At 34.7% G+C, this 19,958-nt stretch overlaps 1 protein-coding gene across 6 annotated transcripts in view; it reads left to right on the top strand.

The window, feature by feature from the left end:
- The window catches only part of LOC129905220 (receptor-type tyrosine-protein phosphatase mu), a 1,191,339-nt gene that overhangs the window by 918,887 nt on the left and 252,494 nt on the right, over positions 1-19,958 (top strand). For 5 of the 6 annotated variants that reach the window (XM_055980653.1, XM_055980654.1, XM_055980652.1 and 2 more), the window contains 3 exons: positions 7,551-7,811; positions 7,959-8,051; positions 10,163-10,257. The exons of the other annotated variant lie outside the window; for it this stretch is intronic. In XM_055980653.1, coding sequence (XP_055836628.1) covers positions 7,551-7,811; positions 7,959-8,051; positions 10,163-10,257 — 449 coding nt within the window. The remainder of the gene's footprint in view (positions 1-7,550; positions 7,812-7,958; positions 8,052-10,162; positions 10,258-19,958) is intronic. 6 annotated transcript variants of the gene reach the window in all.

Raw genomic sequence — 19,958 nt, forward strand, 5'->3', positions numbered from 1 at the left:
AATTCTCTTCTTTCGTATTTGTATTTTCTTGTCATTAATTTATTTTTGGGATGTACATACATTATTATTTGTTGTTCGTTTTTCATTAAAAAATTGCGGTTTTATTCACTTAAGGCCCTTACAGCAAGAATCCATGAGCGGTGGTAGCCCCCGAAGTAGTAAGAAAAATTCTCAGGTAAGTTTTCAGGTTTTATCCAATGAAAAATGATGATCAATTCAGGCCTTATCCAAGTCCGAATGTTTAAAAAAATAATAGACGAAAGGTATCGTATATGCTTAGTAAATTAATTTTTCAACAAGTCCAGCCACTTAAAAACCAAAAGTAAAGAGGTTTTTCTTTAAAGCAGTTTTGTTTTTTTTTGTTAAATTCTCCAAAATGACAAAATAGTTTTGAATTCAGTTTTCTATTTTTGTCATAAAACAAGTAAGACCATTAAATTTGAAAAACTAAATTAGTACTTAATTAACTAAAATTTGAAAAAAAATTAATTAAAACTTTTTTCCGAATTTTTTTTGAAACTTTTCATACCATAAAATGGCTTTATTTAAATTTTTTTTTTTAAACTAGGGTTTTGGCTTTACAAAACAGTATAGCACATTTTTGTTGGTCTAAGCGTTGATTTTTAATAATTTATTTTTCAAATTAAGTCATTTTTTTTTTAATTTGCTCCTCCCCGCTAAACGAGACGAAATAAACCCTCCCCTTCCGTACGATATTTTTCTTGTCTCGACCTAATCCACACGCTCTAGATTTTTGGCACATTCCTCGATTCCTCCTGAATCACCTTGTATAATATATGTAAACAAATTAAGAAGTGGCTCTAAGGCTCCTAAAACTTTTTCTTGTGATTTTTCTCAAAGCAACTAATTCTTATCCTCAGACCATTTAAAATGATAATAAGTATTTCTTATATAAAGTACCACTTACTTCTTTAAAAAAATAATTTTACAATGTCCTGAATAAAATATAGGATACATTTGCTTTGGGAGCAAATACATGCGACCCATTCGCGGATTTTATTTATAACGAAAAAATATGCAAACCCTTTCCGTAAGGAGGTTAGTTCCTCACTAAAAAAAAAAAACAAACTAAAGAAACAAAATGTTCACATTTCGGTAGATTCCGCAAGGTGGGGGTTTTCTTTAAATTTAAATAAATAAAAATAACCAGCCAAAGCCAATAGAAATTACTTTTCAAATACATATTTAAAAATGTTCGGACATACAAAAAAAAAATTCAAATTTCTTATTGGTGATTGCTTCGATAAATAAATAACAAAAATGAAACTCCCCCACCAAATTGAAACAACTGAAACTGAAATACAAATTTGTTTATTTTTTTTAAATAATTTTTAGTATGTCTCTGACCTCTTTAGCAAAGGGTGGTGCTGCGTCTTTTTTTCTTAAGTAGGTACTGTAATATGTCAAGTTATTAGATTGGTAGAATTACTTTTGACTTAAAATCTTGCTTGATAGTTTAAAAACTTACATGAGAAGTTTTAAAAATTTTTTTAAACAGAAAAGTTGGGTTGTCAGAGCGGTAGCTGGTTGCGTTGCGACCCGTGGAATACCTTTAGCTCCACATATAAGGCTTGGTGGTAGCACCTTCAATTTGCCGTTGTCCTTTAACATCTCGAACTTATTGCGCTAAGAAATCATGTTATGATGTTATAAAACGTTTTTTGTAGGTACCTACATAATTTCATAGTAGGCACCTAGAAGATACACTCGGGCGAATGCGTGCTTTTATTGTTAGACCGAGAGTCCATTCAATCACAGCAATATTGCAATTAGCTTCATTTATATACCAATAATTATTTTACCGCATGTAGAATATTTTACGGGAAAAAAGAATTCTACATATTTTTTTGTTAAAAAAAACCCATACAACGTCTCATAAAGCAAAGTTTCAAGTTTGAAGTACATCTACTGATGCGGGGTACTTACATTAAAAAAATGTAAACTCACATAAAACTCCTTCAAAAATTTCAACCCCACAGATGCACGGACAGTACCTACCTAAATCTCGAAAAAAAATGTCCACATAATATTAGAACCTACAAGGTCCACAAAAGCCCAAATGTACATTATTTTGTACCAGTTTAGTTGCCTCAAAGGGCAGCATATCCCTCCAGTTTTATTTCTTTTCTTCTCTAAAATTATTCCTACAAGCATGAGTTGTCAAACCCATGTACATATACATCTGACCTGAGACCTCTTTTTCGTATTCCTACATATTCTCTGAAACCTCATCAAAAAAATTTCAACCAATCCCATCTTCTCCTTGGTTTATTTATTAATGTTTGACCAATCTGATTACACATCGTCGGTCCAAAGGAAAAACTCACTAACTACATAGGATTTCAGTAGCACTTAGTGAGTTTTTCCTTTGAACCGACGACATCTTGTGTTTCATTATTGTCATTATTTCACAACGTTCCTCTTACTGTTGCCAGATCAAAAACAACACAAAAAAAAAGTTCGTATTATTTGAATTCGTAACATCGTTACACGTATCATAGTCGTGCGTATCATAGTTTTGCGTTTCATCGTTACTAATTCCTCTTATACAATTATATATTGATCTTATCGGACTTATCGCGGATTTTCCTTGTTTGTTAAAAAAAAAACACTTTTTCACCTAAATTTTTGTATAGACTGCTTGGATTGTTAGTTCGTTGTCAAGCGTTTTTTGATGAATGAAATGAAACATATAATACCAATATTGAACATTATTGTCAGAGGGTTGAATGCCAAAAGTATTGAAGATGCAAAACAAGAATTTCAACAATTATGTAGCTCCACACTACCTCCTGCTATTATGATCAATGTCAAAAAATAGGACCTTCCAACCAAAATTCTTCATCTTATGTTTTTGAGCTTTCTAGTGTCAGCGATGTTAAAACTGTTTTATCTTCATCGATCCGTTTAAAAAACACTCCGATATCTATTAACAAGGATCTTACTTTGAATGAACGATCTGAGAGTTTTCATCTTCGACAGTTAATGAGATGTCTTCGGAAAGTTGGTGCCCGACTTAAACTCCAGATAAAGCATTGGACTCTTTTTGTTGATGAACGGCGGTATAAATGCAGCAAGGATGGAATTATTACATCATTTAATAAAGCTGACAAGGAGTACATTATAAACCTTTTAAGTAAATCCAACTCGGACTACTCTGTATTTGTGGCAGCACCCAAAACTAATCAATCAAACAATATTAATTAGCAACCCATTGCCTATCAGGTTTTGTTTTATTATACAGCTGGTCTTGTTAACAAATCTTTATTTTATATTTTTTAAATATGTTTGTAAATTTCAAATTTTTTTTTTGTTTGAGACTTTTGTACTATCTGATAATATTAAAAAATATGAAAAATACTTCCCTGGTTTTGAACTAAAATGGATCTCAGCTACAAAAACACTCAACTTCGGGAGAGGAAGTGGTGGATGTTGTTTGGATACAAGAAAACAATTGAATCTGTCTATCAACTTAAGTTTGTAACCACAAATAATATGATCATACTTCATGGTTGTTTTTCAGGAGTAAACTTGAATTTAGTGCCATATTATTTGAATTGTAGCCATTGAAATAGAGATTTCACATTTCTTTAAAACTTTTTTTCTGACTTTTCATCACTCTCATCCACTAATTTCATTCTGGGCGGGGATTTCAACGTGAGAACTGGTACTAAAGGAACAGTCGACTCCCTCCACCGTCTGTTACCGAAATGAGATGCTCTAAAGACTCAACATGTGACAGCAACTGGAAACAATTTTTAAAATTTCTTGAAGACATTGGTGCATACATTCTAAATGGCACAGGATTTAGCGACAAGAATGGCGAATACACATTTGTTAGCAGAAGAGGCTCCTCTGTGATTGACTACTGTTGTCTTTCATACTCAGCTTCAAATATCGTAGAAGATTTCAGTGTTGGGAGTGAAACTTTCTCAGACCACATGCCATTGATGATTGATCTGTTCCTTAAAATCCACAGAAATAACAACAAATACGAATCGCAGAAGTCTTCCTCGAATCAAATGGAAAGAAAACCGGTGTATTATCTACAACACTAAACTCGAATCACTTATACCTTCCAAAATAATACCATCGGATTCTATTGATGTTCGTTGTAACTCACCAACAGGTGTTATATTGTGTGAATTTAAAATGTATTATAAGAACTTACTAACGCAGTCAATTAATTTATCGTCCATCTCATATGCTCTTCCTCAAAAACAAGTTCCGGAACTGGATTGCCCCATAGAACTTGATGAGATATCTTCTGCTATATCCTTCTCAAAAGATCTTAAAACTCCTGGTTTGGACGGAATACCTTATGAGTTCTATAAAAATGCGAGCCCGTCACTGGTTGTTGAAATACATAAGCTATTTACTGAAATTTTTGAAACTGCAACAATACCATCGTCTTTCAAAAAGTCAATTATACACCCGCTTTTTAAGAAAGAAGATTCTAATGTGGTGTCTAACTATAGAGGACTGTCTTTTCTGGACACGCTTTATAAGTTATTTACTACTGTTCTCCTAAATAGATTGACGTCTTGGCTGGAAAAAAACAATATCATAAATGAGTTTCAAGCAGCTTACAGGCTTACAGTAACTACTCTACTGTTGACCAAGTTTACAACCTTTCTTGTATTATAAAGCTTCAACTTAGTCAAAATAGAAAGCTCTATGCATCGATCTAAAGGCTGCTGGTTTGATAACGTGGACAGAAATGCCTCATTTTACAAATTATCGAATATAGGAATCTCTTCGAAGTTGATTGCCATTATACAGTCTCTTCATCTAAATACTGCTGCTGCTGTTTGGGATTATATGGGTTTGTCGGATTTCTCTTCCACTGACAAAGGTTGTGTACTTAACTCTCTGCTCTTTGTTCTCTTTTTAAATGATCTGAATGCCAAACTACCTATTGGTTTAATTATAGATGGTCTTCAAATTAATTCCCTTTTGTACGCTGATGACATTGTCCTCTTATCGGATAATCCTTCCAGTTTACAACAACTTATCAATGACTTCATAACATACTGCAATATGTGGAACCTTGAAGTTAATCTTGGCAAATCTGAAGTTGTAATCTTTCAAAATGGAGGTAGAAGAGCCGCTTGTGAAAAAAGGTTCTTCAATGGTACTGAAATAACTGTGTCAAACCAATATAAATATCTAGGGGTAGTTTTCAATCATAATATGTGTTGGAAAGAGCACTTAAATACCAGATTGGGATCATCTAAAAACTCCATCAATGCGACATGGTCGAAGCTACTGAGGGATACATCTGTGCAACATTCCACTAAGTTTAAAATATATGATGCTGTTTCCAGAGCTATAATGTTGTACTGTGCACAAATATGGGGATATCGTGAATACAACCAAGTTGAAAAGCTGCAACGATTTTTTATAAAAAGATGTTTCCTGCTACCAGATAACACACCTAATTATGCTTTACATATCGAAACTGGCCTACCTAAAGCTTTTCTAACGTCTCTAAAGAAGAACCTTATCTCTTCCAAATGGTGGGCTTCTGAATATTAATGGAAGAGCGTTCCAGAGAGATACTGATGGAATGTGCACACTTTGTAATATGGATGCATCGGAAAATACTTTTCACTTCGTCGGTACCTGTCCAATTTTCAAAGGGTACAGAAGAAAATTTTTTGGTGGTCACGTACTCTCCACATCTCAGTTTCTCAACGTTCTAAATGGCAACTGCTACTCAAACCTCTACAATTTTTTAAAAGCTGCTACTAAATATCACACTCTTATTTTAAATGAATTTTCAAGATTAATGTAATTTAAACTACTCACTAAGCTTAGTTTTCAAATTTACTTTTTCAACCTGACAGGCAACTTAAAGTTATTGTCATAATTAATTTTATACCAGCATACACTATGATTTAGTAATATCTTTTTTGAAAATAAAATTATATATCTATCTATCTATCTATCTACCTATACCAATTTTCGTTGGTGTAACATTTTTGACCCAGTTTTTGTGGTATTAATTCCGAATTTCATCATTGCTTTAAAAAAAATACCCTTCCACTCGAGAAAATTTTGTAGACTTTTTAGATTCTTATAAGAAACGAAACTTTTTAACCAAGTTTAAAAAATTAATAAAATTTATGTCAGCTGTTACGATACTTTTCTCACACATAAGTCAACCCATCAAGAAAACACCCTTTCACCAAAAACATTTTTAGAAATTTTATGAATAATTTGTCCCTGCTTTATCTTAAACCTTCATCCCAAATTTCATCAATGTATCTTGTTTTTCACATGGGTTTCGTAAAATTAACTTACAAGCACCCTTGTTTTTAATCGGCAATAACATTTCTTTGAGCAATTGCATTGACTTTATTTGTATGTCATTCTCATTAGATTCAGCATCAAAAAATACCTTTAAAACATGTGTCATATGAAGATATTCCATAAACAATTTTTTTAATATTTTGATCTTCACTCCCTCCCTCTTGTCCACGAAAATAACACCCTTCCACCAAACTTTTTTGTATAGACTTTTTTGATCCTTGGTTCTTGTCCCGAAAGCAAAGTATTTTCCAAGTTTCATGAGGGTGACCATTTTTGTTTTAAATGATTATTTTACCTGTACTATAGGGTGGTCCTAAACACAAAGTTAATGAAGACATCCGCTAAACGCCTTACTCGCCCTGTATCAAGGTATTTGTATTTGGACTTTGCGTCTGATTTTTGGATTATTTCCTTTACGGCTTGATCGATTTTGTTCTAATTTTGCACAATTATACTAACAATGAAACTTAGTAATATTACATTCCAAGATATTATTAAAAATATATTCTTGAATCACAAAAAAAAATCGCAAAGGAAATCGATTTTTTTAGTACCCATTGAGTATAGTACACTTTTTTTTACATTTCTCTAAAACGGCACTGCCCATTTTTTTCAAATTTCGTCAAAATATTAATAGACAATGTTTAAATAATGTTGCGTACTAAAAATGTTCATAAGTGTTTTAATTTTCTTGTAAAATAAACCAGACTATTTAAATTTACAAGGAAATTAAAGTACCTACTTATGAAAATTTTAAGTATGCAACATTATTTAAACATTGTCTATAAACGTGTTGACTGTTGACGAAATTTGAAAAAAAAAACAGGTTGAGCCGTTTAAGAGAAATGTAAAAAAAAGTGTAATACACTCAATGGCTATTAAAAAAATCGATTTACTTTTCTTTGTGATTCAAAAATATATTTTTAATAATATCTTAGGATACAATATTACCAAGGATCATTATTAGTATAATTGTGCAAAATTAGAACAAAATCGATCAAGCCGTAAAGGAAATAATTCAAAAATCAGACGCAAAGTCCAAATACAGATACAGGGCGAGTAAGGGGTATAGATAAAAATCTGAAAATGTTAGAGGATTTTTTTTTGCATTGATGTCTTCATTAAATTTCGAAAAAAAAAACAAATAAGGACCGGCCTATTAGGTATACATCTAAAAATGTTTAAATAATTTAATTATTTTTTTTTCACTTAAGGGCTATACGAAACCAAGAGAATACATTGTGACTGAATGGCCAATGAAACATACTCTTGGTGAATTTTGGTCCTTAGTATATGATCACGAATGCTCTACTGTAGTTGTTCTTTGTCAACCCCCACAAAACTCACAGCAGTATCCATCTTTCTGGCCATTTCAATCGAAAATGGAAAAGTATGGACCAGTTTTCTCAGTACATTATTCTTCATCCAGGAAATATCTTAATATAAAACAATGGGAATATAAAATTAACAAAAAGGTAAGAATCCATGAATATTTCTTACCATAACATAAGTTATGGAAATTAATATAAGCAATCAATAAATTTTTTTAATGCATACACTTTAAATTATATAATAATTCTCATTTAGTTTAATATATATTGGGTCTTATATTTTTATAATAGATTGTATCTCTAACAGAAATGATGGCTGGTGTTAAGGCTCCTACAAGAACAGTCCAGTTTTTTCAGTTAACGTGTTGGCCTATGGGACATAAAGTATACCTACTCTTGTCATAATTGTGTTTATTTTTGCTCAAATTACACGGTGTAACACTCAAAATATACGCGGGCGGAGACCTATCAGGTTTTGTAGAGCTAGTCACACTGAATACGAAACGGTATTTGAAAATCCCCTTACACCCCCAAAATCTGGAGTTACGGGCAAAAAACGGTTTTTTGGGCTTTCACCCATTGAAAAAATTCTAGCTTCGACAATTTTTTACCCATTTTCGATTTTTTTATAGTTTCTGATAGAAGATAAATATACCTTTTTAACAATGTATAAAACATGTAACTCGGTTAAACCACTTAGAATTTATAAGATGTCAAAGTTCAAAAATTCAATTTTTTTTGTCATTTGCTCAAATTCGGCATCAATTTAAAGTATATGTTTTCAAAACAACATGCTATTTAAAAAATATATTCTAAAACTGTATCTATTTTCCAATTAATCGAGGTATTTTTTTTGAAAATCACTTCAAAATTGGCTTAGAAAAAAAAATTTTTCGATTTCAACCCAGATACAGAAATTCGAACTTTTAGGTATAGAACAAAAATGTTGTTTCGGCACGTAGTAGGATAAGTTGGACGCCAGGATTTTATGAAGGGTTTTTGTAGAGGAGCTCAATACAAACATTTTTTTTCTTTAAGAGGGGGGTCTATCTCCCCCCGGTTAGGTGGGAGGGGAATTTTCTAAAACAAAATTATCAAAATAAAAAAAAATTATTAAAAAACAACGTCAACACTTACAGTAATAAATGATACCATTTCCAAAAGGCAAAATTGTGCATTTGATTCTTATTTTTAAATCAATATAATATTACTAATAGTTTTTGAAATAATCGATTTCAAAGTTAAAAATAGGGGAAACAAAATTTTTTTTAAACTCATTTTATACTATTTTTGTCCAGACTGCGAATTTAAGTAAAAAAAATTACTCACACAGAAAACTGCCTCAATTGATTCCTTATCGAACCGTGAAAACTATATGTTTCTATGTCTTCTAGTTTTTGGGAAAATTGAAAAATTATTTTATCAGATTTTTCTTTTTTCAAAATATTTTTTGTTTTTATTTGTTTTTATTTTTCAATTTTCTCAAATACTAGAAGACATAGAAACATATAGTTTTCACGGTTCGATAAGGAATCAATTGAGGCAGTTTTCTGTCTAAGTAATTTATTTACTAAAATTCACAGTCTGGACAAAAATAGTATAAAATGAGTTTTCAAAAAAAATTTTTCCCCTATTTTTAACTTTGAAATCGATTATTTCAAAAACTATTGGTAATATTATATTGATTTAAAAATAAGAATCAAATGCACAATTTTGCCTTTTGGAAATGGTATCATTTATTACTGTAAGTGTTGCCGTTGTTTTTTAATAATTTTTTTTTATTTTGATAATTTTTTTTTAGAAAAATGCCCCTCCCACCTAAACGGGGGGAGATAGACCCCCCTCCCAAAGAAAAAAATGTTTGTATTGAGCTCCTCTACAAAAACCCTTCATCAAATCCTGGTCCAACTTATCCTACTACGTGCCGAAACAACATTTTTGTTCTATACCTAAAAGTTCGAATTTCTGTATCTGGGTTGAAATCGAAAATTTTTTTTTCTAAGCCAATTTTGAAGTGATTTTCATAAAAAATACCTCGATCAATTGGGAAATAGATATAGTTTTAGAATATATTTTTTAAATAGCATGTTGTTTTGAAAACATATACTTTAAATTGATGCCGAAGTTGGGCAAATGACAAAAAAAATTGAATTTTTGAACTTTGACATCTTATAAATTCTAAGTGGTTTAACCGAGTTACATGTTTTATACATTGTTAAAAAGGTATATTTATCTTCTATCAGAAACTGTAAAAAAAATCGAAAATGGGTAAAAAATTGTCGAAGCTAGAATTTTTTCAATGGGTGAAGGTCCAAAAAACCGTTTTTTGCCCGTAACTCCAGATATTGGGGGTGTTAGGGGATTTTCAAATACCGTTTCGTAATCAGTGCGACTAGCTCTACAAAACCTGATAGGTCTCCGCCCGCGTATATTTTGAAACCTCATTTTTGTAACACCGTGTTATTTTTTGTTTTTAACAAATATTTTCATATAAGGTACCGAGCTCAACGAATTCATTGGTATATTTGATGAATATGGTTGAAAGCTGGAGAAGGAAAACTGATTACGGCCCAGTGTGTGTAGTTACACCGTAAGTATTTAAATAATTTTAGTAACGTTTTATGGGTAGCTATGTACGTAGGTTAGTAAAATTTTACATCTTTTTACTTTGGTGGGCTATATGACACTATAGATGGAGTTGTGCAGAATGCGGTTTTAAGGCCCAACTATAATAGGCATGAACTGCTCGTCCTGTTTCAGAAAACATGAGGAGCCATAATGAACATATGCTCGATAGCTTTCTGTCACAATTTACATTTTTGTTTTCCATAAGTTTTTGTAAAAAAAAACGTTGAATTACACAAAAATATTTTTAGAACTGTTTTTTATTTTATTAAGTGAAAATTTATTTAATTCTTCCATCCCCTTTGCATTCATGTTGTTTTGATTTTTTTGACGGCGTTTGCATTGGCATCACGTAGCCGACTCAGACCCGCGGTTCAGAGCACACCTCATGTTTTGCTTAACGAAAGCTTACGAAGCGCGCATATACGCATTATGGCTATCCCATAAGAATTGTGTATGTTCGACAACTCACTCATGCCATTTTGACATAAGCCCATTCGCGCTCATGCCTATTATAGTTGGGCCTTAATGTTCGTGTAGTAATGCTCTATCAAAGACCAATGTTAAAATTCAGGTCGGAATATTCATGCCTATTAGTGAATTCGCTACCGGGGAGTTGACTGGATTCGCGTTAGATTCGCATTCGCGATATTTTGTTATTAGTGAATTCGACGAATGAACTATATAATCGACTCCTGTGTCTACGTTCTGTAACATATGTATAAACATAGTCGAGAGCTTCTCGCATCGAAAAATTGTGAAACAAAAATTCCAATCGTTTCTGTTTTTATAATTTCACGTTTGGTTTGCCAATGCTCGGTGGTCTTTACTCTAAAGGAAGAGTACTCGGTCAGTCGATAGTGTAGTGTGAAAGAGTGTGGACGTATTCGACTTTCATAGTAAATTTGAAATCGGTATCGGATTTAACAAGTACTTAGTTAGCCAGTAAGGTTTTCAAGTCATCAATTTTAGTGGTTTTTTTTTTAAACAAATAAAGTGCAAATATCATTCGCTTGAATTAAAGCTTATGCAATCGGGTGATATAGCAGGGACATCGAAAGGTGCCCCAGCTACAGCAGAAAAAAAGCAATCAACGGAAATCAAGCCAACGGCAAGTGGGCCAACGGCAACAACAGCTGATATGGGGCACAAGAGGAGACACATCTTTGCGAAGCCGAACCTAAATAACTTGCCGAAACGTCGCACATAAGAGTATTTTCAGTAAGAACCTGGTCATAAGTGGATTCTCTGAAAATCTAAATTGACACCAAAAAGTTCGGCAAAGTGGGTGCAAAATAAACATGTGTCAATATGCTGCACTCATTTTTTTGTTTTTCGATCGTGTCTTGTTCAAAAATGAGTTCAAATGTAACTGTTACATCTACCTCATTTTTATTTGAATGCGAAGTATTTTGGTAAGTGTTATTCTATATGCGTTATCGAAGTGTTGTGATAGAAATCTAAAAAAAAGTAAATGGAGAATTCTTCTTCAGTTATTTACTCGATATTAATAAAGTTTTGGAAATGTTAGATGGTGTTTTCTATTTTAATTCGGGCTTAGAACTAGTATCTAAAAACTTGATATTTTTGTTAAGTTATTATTTAAACCTTAAAGATTTTACTTTAGTATACCCCGTTATTCTGCGATGAATTGAAACTTATGAGTTAGCTTATATATTCTTTAACACAATGCAACAAAAATTGGGTGCTCTTACGTGCTCTTTAGAGAATTGAGGGTCAAGTAGTTTTTCACTTTCTGATAGAAAATACTCCTTACTTTATGCAACGTTTTTAATTTTTAAATTAAATTTACTGATGTTATTAGTGTATTTTATTTTGGGTGATCTTAATTAAGGCTGTGGAAGAGAGAAAAGAAACTTAGAATTGCGTATTAGGGATGAGGAAAAAAATTTGAGAAAAATAATGTCGACAGGCGGAGCACAGTGTGGGAATTCGCTCATTTAGCGGAATTAATTTAATAGCGCTTCCAGGTTTAACTTTTTGAGAGTTCTTTTTTTGCAAGACTAATTATAAATATATCAATAATGAAAAATAATAACAATTATTTAAATATCTCGTCAAATTTTTTATGTACAGAGCTCTGAAAGTACAAGTTTTTTGCCTTTCGGTGGACTCATTTTTAAAAGTACTGTACGGTCACAAAAAAAAAAAAAATTACCATTTCTTTTTTATAATATTATTAAAAAATAAGTACAATAATGATTAGAAATACGATTAATAACATATTTACACACTTTTTTGATTTACAGAGCTCTAAAAGTACACGTTTTTTGCACCTTGATAGACCCTCTTAAAAAATTAATTTCGCGCAGAAAAAAAACTTGGTATTCATTTTTGTTGGTAATATTTATAACTATTACATACGAAAATGAAATAGAAATAATTTTATATGCATAATTGGCCAATTTTTGATAAACGGAGCTCGGAAACTACATAAAGGTTAACTGGAAACATTGGGTTTTTTGCCTTTTTTGCAGGACTCATCGAATTCTTTTTTGTTTTATCTTATGATGGTCTGCTTTCATAATATGAGAAAGTTATTGTATCTTAGACTATTAACAGTAGTCTTAAATTCTCAATGAGTCGTGAAAAGTGTGTGAATTTCAAGCTTCCACAGTTTCGACCGATTTTAGCCCATATATCACCATAAATAAATTTATTCTATCTTCAGAAATTAGCACATTGTCTAAGCCACGAATTATAAATGACCAAGCCCTTGATTATTAACTTAGGTAAACAAATATGAAAACCCTGTTTAAATATCGATAATCGTTCTGAAAATTAAAAAAAATTAAATTATTTAAATTTGTTTATTATTACTGAAACACCCTTTATCCGATATAATCTTTTTTTTATTCCTTGGTAGCTTTCTTTTTTAATTTTTCAAATTACTTAGTTCTGTTTTTCTCTTAGTCTAAATTTTGGATTTGAACACCCTGTATTTCTGGTATAACTACTTTTAAATGAATTCAATCGCCTTTTGTTTTTTAAACACCCTGTGAAATAAAAAAAGTTCTTAAATTTATAACATAGCTAGCCAAATTCTAAGAAATTATTCAATTTTGACGGTAGGTCATCTTTTTTTTTGTTGAATAGTCACTTAGAAAAATAAAAAAAAATATATTATAACATAATTGGGGTGCCAAATTTTAGTGATTCTTGATTCTTCGGAGTACAGGCCATTAATAAAATTTTTGAGTTTTGATAAAAAAATAAAAATAACAAAAACTAGGTGTATATTGTATTTTCTTGTAGGAATACTCATTTTAAACAGAAATAATAACAAAAACCACGAAAAATAATTTCGGCCAGGTTTTTGATGACAATACTCCTATGTGCGTCGTTCCGAAAACCCTTCAGCTGAGCTGCCAGCTGAAGAGGAGGAAACGGCACGTACAGCGAAGATTCAAGCGGTAGCTAAAATTCATCAACAGCTGAAGCCACATCAGAAAAATGATGATGATGTAAATTACATGTTCGAGGGGGGAGAAGTGCATTTCATTTCTGGTGACAGTAGCAATCTGCCTGACCTGACATAGTCAGAGCTGTCATCAGGCATACACGAAGAGGAGGAGCAGATCCTCCAAACCAAAAGTGATGAATTTGAGAGGAAAATGGATGCCCTCAAAAAAAAAGTTGCGCCCTTGATCCAGCTCATGAAGGAAAAACAACAAGCGCGCAGAGCCAAAGAAAAACAAGAGCTCACTGACAAGGAAACCGCTCAAGCAGCCAAAGCTGCGGAACAAAAACAACAACAAGAGCAGCTTCGACTGCAGCAACAAGAAGACCCTCAAACCCATCAACAACAACAACATTAGCAACAGCGGCAATAACAACAATTGCCAGTACAAGTTGCACAAAAACAACAACAGTTGTCAGCAAAAGTGCCAGTGCAGCAACAAGAACAGTCACAGCAGCAACAACAATAACAACAACCAGCAGAGGCAGACAAGCCGGGAAGGATATAGCCCGATTCAGGACAACACGACTTTGTACACCCCAACTCACGACAGCCCGATTCAACCCATAGCCCAACTAAAGATAACCCGACTAATAGCAACTCGCCTCAGGTCGAGTTCTTACCTGAGTCGAGTTGCGATGAGTCGGGCTATCTTGAGTCGGGCTATGGGTTGAATCGGGCTGTCGTGAGTCGGGGTGTACAAAGTCGTGTTGTCCTGAGTCGGGCTCTGCTTCTACTGACAAGCCTAGTGGAAGCATGCAGAAGGTGGGGACTCAGCAGCAGCAGACCCAGGAGCAGCAGCGAAGGAAAGGACACCAGCAGAAGCCACGGAAAGCCAAAGTAAGGAAATAAAATGTGCCACCAATTAATGTGTTCAGGATGGAGCTAGAGGACCCTATTAAGGTATGTAAGTCGGCCATAGGCGAAAACATTTTTTATTAAACGTTTAAGTAAAAGTAGACATGCTATCCACTGCAATACAGTGGAAGACCATAAAAAAAATTAGATACTTACTTAAAGAAGCCATCACTGAGTACTTCTGTTTTATCCTTAAGTTGGAGAAAATCCAAACGGTCCTTTTAAAGGACAAATATTCCTGCACGGAACCCCAGGTGCTCTATGATGAGTTCTGCCGCAAAGCGAGTGATGATCTCGAGATCATCAGCGTCAAGCCATTCCAAACGGCTTTGTCCAGGCGGGAGAAAAGGAAGCTGCCGATATTTTTAGTTCAGCTCTCACCCAACAGCAAACTGGATAGTTTGAGGAGTACACCGTCCTCAACTACCAGGTTGTCACTTGGGATAAATTAAAAAGGCGCGGTGACATCTTCAATGCGTGCGCTTCCAAATAGGCTTGTGTAGTTCGCGAACGAACTAGTTCAATGAACTAGTTCATCTTGGTGAACTAGTGAACTTAGTTCACTTACTTAATTCAATTTAGGGCCGGTTTGTTCACACTCGATTATCTTTAAATCGAGGATTTTTATATGGAATAATCCTCGATTAAAGGATAATCGACTGTGAACAAACTGGTCCTTAGTTCGCGAATAGCGAAAAAAGATTTTTTTTCAACAAACTAAATAGCAACCTAGAGCAGTCGTAATATGACATAACAAAACAGTTTGCGCTCACCCTACATTGGGCACGTTCAAACACCTATCGGATAGGCTTTCTGGGATACCCGTATCTGGAATATCTCTTTGAACGAAAAGCTATCCAGATAGCTTGCCAAAGCAACAACAAAAAAAAAATATGTAAATATTGAAAAAAGGAAATTGTTTCTTTTGAAGAAATTCTTTTTTTTTTATTGTTGTATAGTACTTGCACAATCGATTTTACTTTCATTCTTGCAACTTTATTTTATTTTCAAGCTGAAAAATCGCGCGAATAGAAATATATATAATAAAAAATAGCCAAAAATGTTTATCAGCTGATCACTCAGATAGCTTCAGATTATTTTTTGACAGAAAATGGTTCGTTTCTTTCCTAATTTTTAAGATTGTTAACAACAACAAAAAAAAAAAGGAAATCCCATCTGTACCTATATGGAATTTTCAAATTTAGTTCTTGTCTCCTTGTCTTATACGCCGATCATGGTCCTTGCATTATTATGATTTTGATTTAATGAAAGCAAAACGAACTTTTTCTAGACTTTCATCAGGAAACAGAAAGCTCGACAAGTATATGTACGAATTTAAGAATTTTTATAAAAAATAAAATATGTATCTGTTATTTTTAGGTTGTATTTGTTTTATTATGCAAAATGCGTCAATTTTACATAAATTTGGATACAGTTTGTACAAACTAATTTCATTTTTTTAATTCTAACAAAACCGGAGTGATTAAAATAAATTGAACTAAAATGAACAAGTTCAGAAGTAGTTCAGTAGCGTGATTTGAACTAAAGTGATCGATCACTCAAATGAACTAAAGTGCCCAACTCTACTTCCAAAGGTTCGGCCATGCCGCAGCCAACCGCGAAATGCAATCGCGCTGTGTCAAGTGTGGAGAGAACCACAATTAGGGGGAGTGTAAACTCGGGGAGGAATGGGTCGAAAACAAGGCCCAGCTAAAATGCGCAGTCTGCTGAAGCGTCGGGCACCCTGCGAATTATCGGGGCTTTCCGAGGTTTCAGCAAATGAAGCAGCAAAAAACGGCGAAGCAGGCTGTCGTTGAAAAACGTCCAAAATGACGTGCTCCTATCGTCCATCTCTTTCGCCCAAATATCGAAAAGAGCAATGCGAAAGGCGACACAGAAGCCACTAAAGGTTGCCCAACAGGCCTCCGAGCCTAAAGCACCGGCGGCAGAATCAGAGGTTTTGACCTTGTTACTGAGCATTCAAGCACAGGGCTTCAAAGCCAGATAAGGGAGGGTAGATCATATCTACTCTAAACTTTCTAGCTTAACGCAACTTAGGTCGTAATGGGCGCGCTGTTAGACAGGCCCCTTAGCATCTTAGCTGCGAATGTAAATTCACTGATTAGGGTCGAACGTAGAGCTAACCTTTTCCAATTGTTGAAAGATCTATGTCACGATGTGTTTATGGCTAGCGAAACTAAGCTAAACCAGAAACATAAACTGACAAATATTAATTACAACATCGTAAGAAGAAACCATCCCAAATCCACTCAAGGGGGCGGTGTTGCAATCTTCATACGTAAAGGCATTAGTTATACCTAAGGTAATATACAATAGTGAACTGAAAAAAATTTCGATCGCTTGAGGTGTGCATTGTATACATCCCTCTCCAACATGGAAAGCGGGTGTATACAGTCGCAGCTTATGCGGCAGAAGCACCTCAACCAGCTGACTTTACGGCAGAACTCGAAAAACTTTTTTAAGTCCTACGACTGAATTTGGAGGAAAACTATGGCCCATGGCTAATGATCTGAACGCCAAACACCAAGATTGGTAAAATCCAATACAGAATTAGCGAGGTAATCATCTGTATAATTGGATGAGTCAAAACAATATTGAATATAGGGTTGATCTGCTGGCTACTAAAAGGCCATCGTTTCCAAGAAGTGTTTCTTTTCTGGATTTATTGCTTCTAGACTCAAGAATGACAATAACAGACTCTGTGGGCCAACACCCAAGAAACTGCCTTGGCACAATTAAGTACGACAGCGACCACTGCGGACTCACCGCCGCAATACAGCTTCCGTACGACGGACTTACCGCCGCAATACAGCTTCCGTACGAACTTGTGGGTGGAATTGGAGGAGTATGTACCGGAGCATTCTTACAACTACGATAAGATGCGCTGGCAAGAGAGCTGCGTTCGAATAACATAGTCCCTCCAAACGACAGAAATCTGTTGAACAGTGAGATTGATAATTATCTCCAACAGATGGACGATACCATCCTACAAACGATGAACAGAACGATACCTAAAAATAAAGAACGTGACCAAAATAACATTTACCAAAACACGACTATTGAGGCACTCCACAGACAAAAAAGTGGACTATTGACAAGACTTAAGCGTTTATACCGGCGGTTTACTGACCCACACGATCTGGAGATTAGAACACTGAAGTCGTCGATCAAAAACATCAACCAGTTGGTAAAAGAAAATTATAGGTTGTCTATTAATCTGTATTGGGACAAAAAAAAAAAAAACGAACCGTTAATTCTAGCGAACCGAGTATGTTTTCGCAGATTAATAAGATTTTTAGACGGAATGATCAAAACGAGCTTTCGTGTCTTAAGCTCCGGAGAACTGTGGAAAACAGAGACGTACTTCTAACATCAGGCATAAATCCAGGGGAAGCTATCTTTGACGACGACCGCTTTATAATCGAAGATCCACAAGATAAAGTTGAGGCGGTGGGAGATGCTTTCCAGCAAGTGTACAAGGTCAATGCGAGCATTAACCGAACCATGACCTGGAAAACAGGGCCCTCCTGCATCACTTCTATCTACGTAATTTTATTACGCAATGGCAATCTGAGATTCGCAGTTTTACCGGGTTTAATGAAGAGCACTTGGCAAACACCATCATCGTCAAGCATGCTGGGGCTAACACCCTATTAGCTACGAAGGTAGAGCTCAAGCCCATCTTCAATTCATTAAAAAAAAGAAATCAGCAGAAGTCGATGGTGTATCCAATATTGTACTACGACATCTACCGGAAGAAGCTATTGACATTTATGCCACCCTGTTCAACAACACTCTGAATAACGCATATTATCCAAAGCGTTGGAAAACAGCGGTGGTACATCCTCTCCCAAAAAAGGGAAAGGACAACTCCAATCCGGCAAATCTCCGGTCGATAAGTCTCCTTCTTAGTATCAGCAAAGTATTTGAAAAAGTTATCAATAGGGCTCTGTCTCAGTGGGCTGAGGACAACAATATCATACCGGATAATCAATTCTGGTTTAAGGCAGGACATGACACTATTCATACCGAGTCTAAACTTGTCTCTGATATTCAATGGAACAAATCTAAAATTCAGTTCACGGGTGCCTGGCCTGTATTGTTGACTTGGAAGAAGCTTTCAACACCGCTTTGTCTCTATCTTAAATTAACAAGACTTGGTAGAACGTTTGTTATCAAAAGTGGCAATGTTACTTCTACTTCAGTTTTTAATATTAAAAATGGTCTTCCACAGGGAGCGGTGAACTCACCGATTCTCACCAGCGATCTAATAGGAAGTCTTACTCAGGCAATTGCGTATGCCAACGATCTAATTGCGTACAGAACAGCTCCAAAAGTTGAGGTTATCAGAATTCTCTTGCAACGTGACTTTGGCAAAATTCAGCGATATTTTGATGACTGGAAGTTGAAAATTACCTTTCAGAAATCAGAAACGTTTCTATTTAGGACTCCTTTGACTAGGGCTTCAAGGAAAATGCGAAGGAACTGGCGGAAGCTGGCGATTGCTGGACCACACGGACATCCACTGCCGAGTAAAAGTGTAGTAAAGTACATTGGCATCTGGCTAGATCCATATCTATATTTCAATAGACATATGGATGCTGCTCTGGCCAGGACTAGCGGAGCTTTTGCCCTGGCGAAACGGCTGTTTTATAACATTCGGCTTGACACCAGGGCTAAGGTGATTGGCTACATGACCTTCATCCGACCGATTATTGTCTATGCATGCCCTGTGTAGTTCAACGTTGCTCCATCTCAAATAGAAAAGTTTTTGTTGTTTGAGAGGCATTGTCTTAGACGTTGCCTTGGTCTGCACAGAACACCCGAATCTGATTACACGGATTACTATTCCAATGAGGTTTTATACAATAGGGCCAACATAAATAGAATTGATAACTTTATGCTGAAGCTTGTTCGTGGCCAGGTTTCAAGAGCGATGGCCTCTTCAAATAGCTACATTTTTGGGTCTTACTACCCTAACGACGAATACTTCAAGAATGTGTGTTTAAGTGTGCTCCGCCTGATTCATTCCTCTATTTAGATAGTAGGGGGCTTCTACAGGATAGGTTGGCAGTTCCGCTAATCTACCACGTCGGGCGACGAAACGTGGACAGGCGACTTCTGCATGACCGGGGCATCCTCGCACTAGGCGGAGAAGGGCATCTTCGGTTAAGTAGGGACAGTCGGGGTGGCACAAAAAAATACAAAAAAAAAAATAAAAAAAAGTACCAAAAAAATACAAAAAAATACAAAAAAAAATACAAAAAAAAAAAACAAAAATACAAAAAAAAAATTTCTTGCTCTGG

The sequence above is a fragment of the Episyrphus balteatus genome, chromosome 1 (genome assembly GCF_945859705.1).
Source record: "Episyrphus balteatus chromosome 1, idEpiBalt1.1, whole genome shotgun sequence".
NCBI lineage: Eukaryota > Metazoa > Arthropoda > Insecta > Diptera > Syrphidae > Episyrphus > Episyrphus balteatus.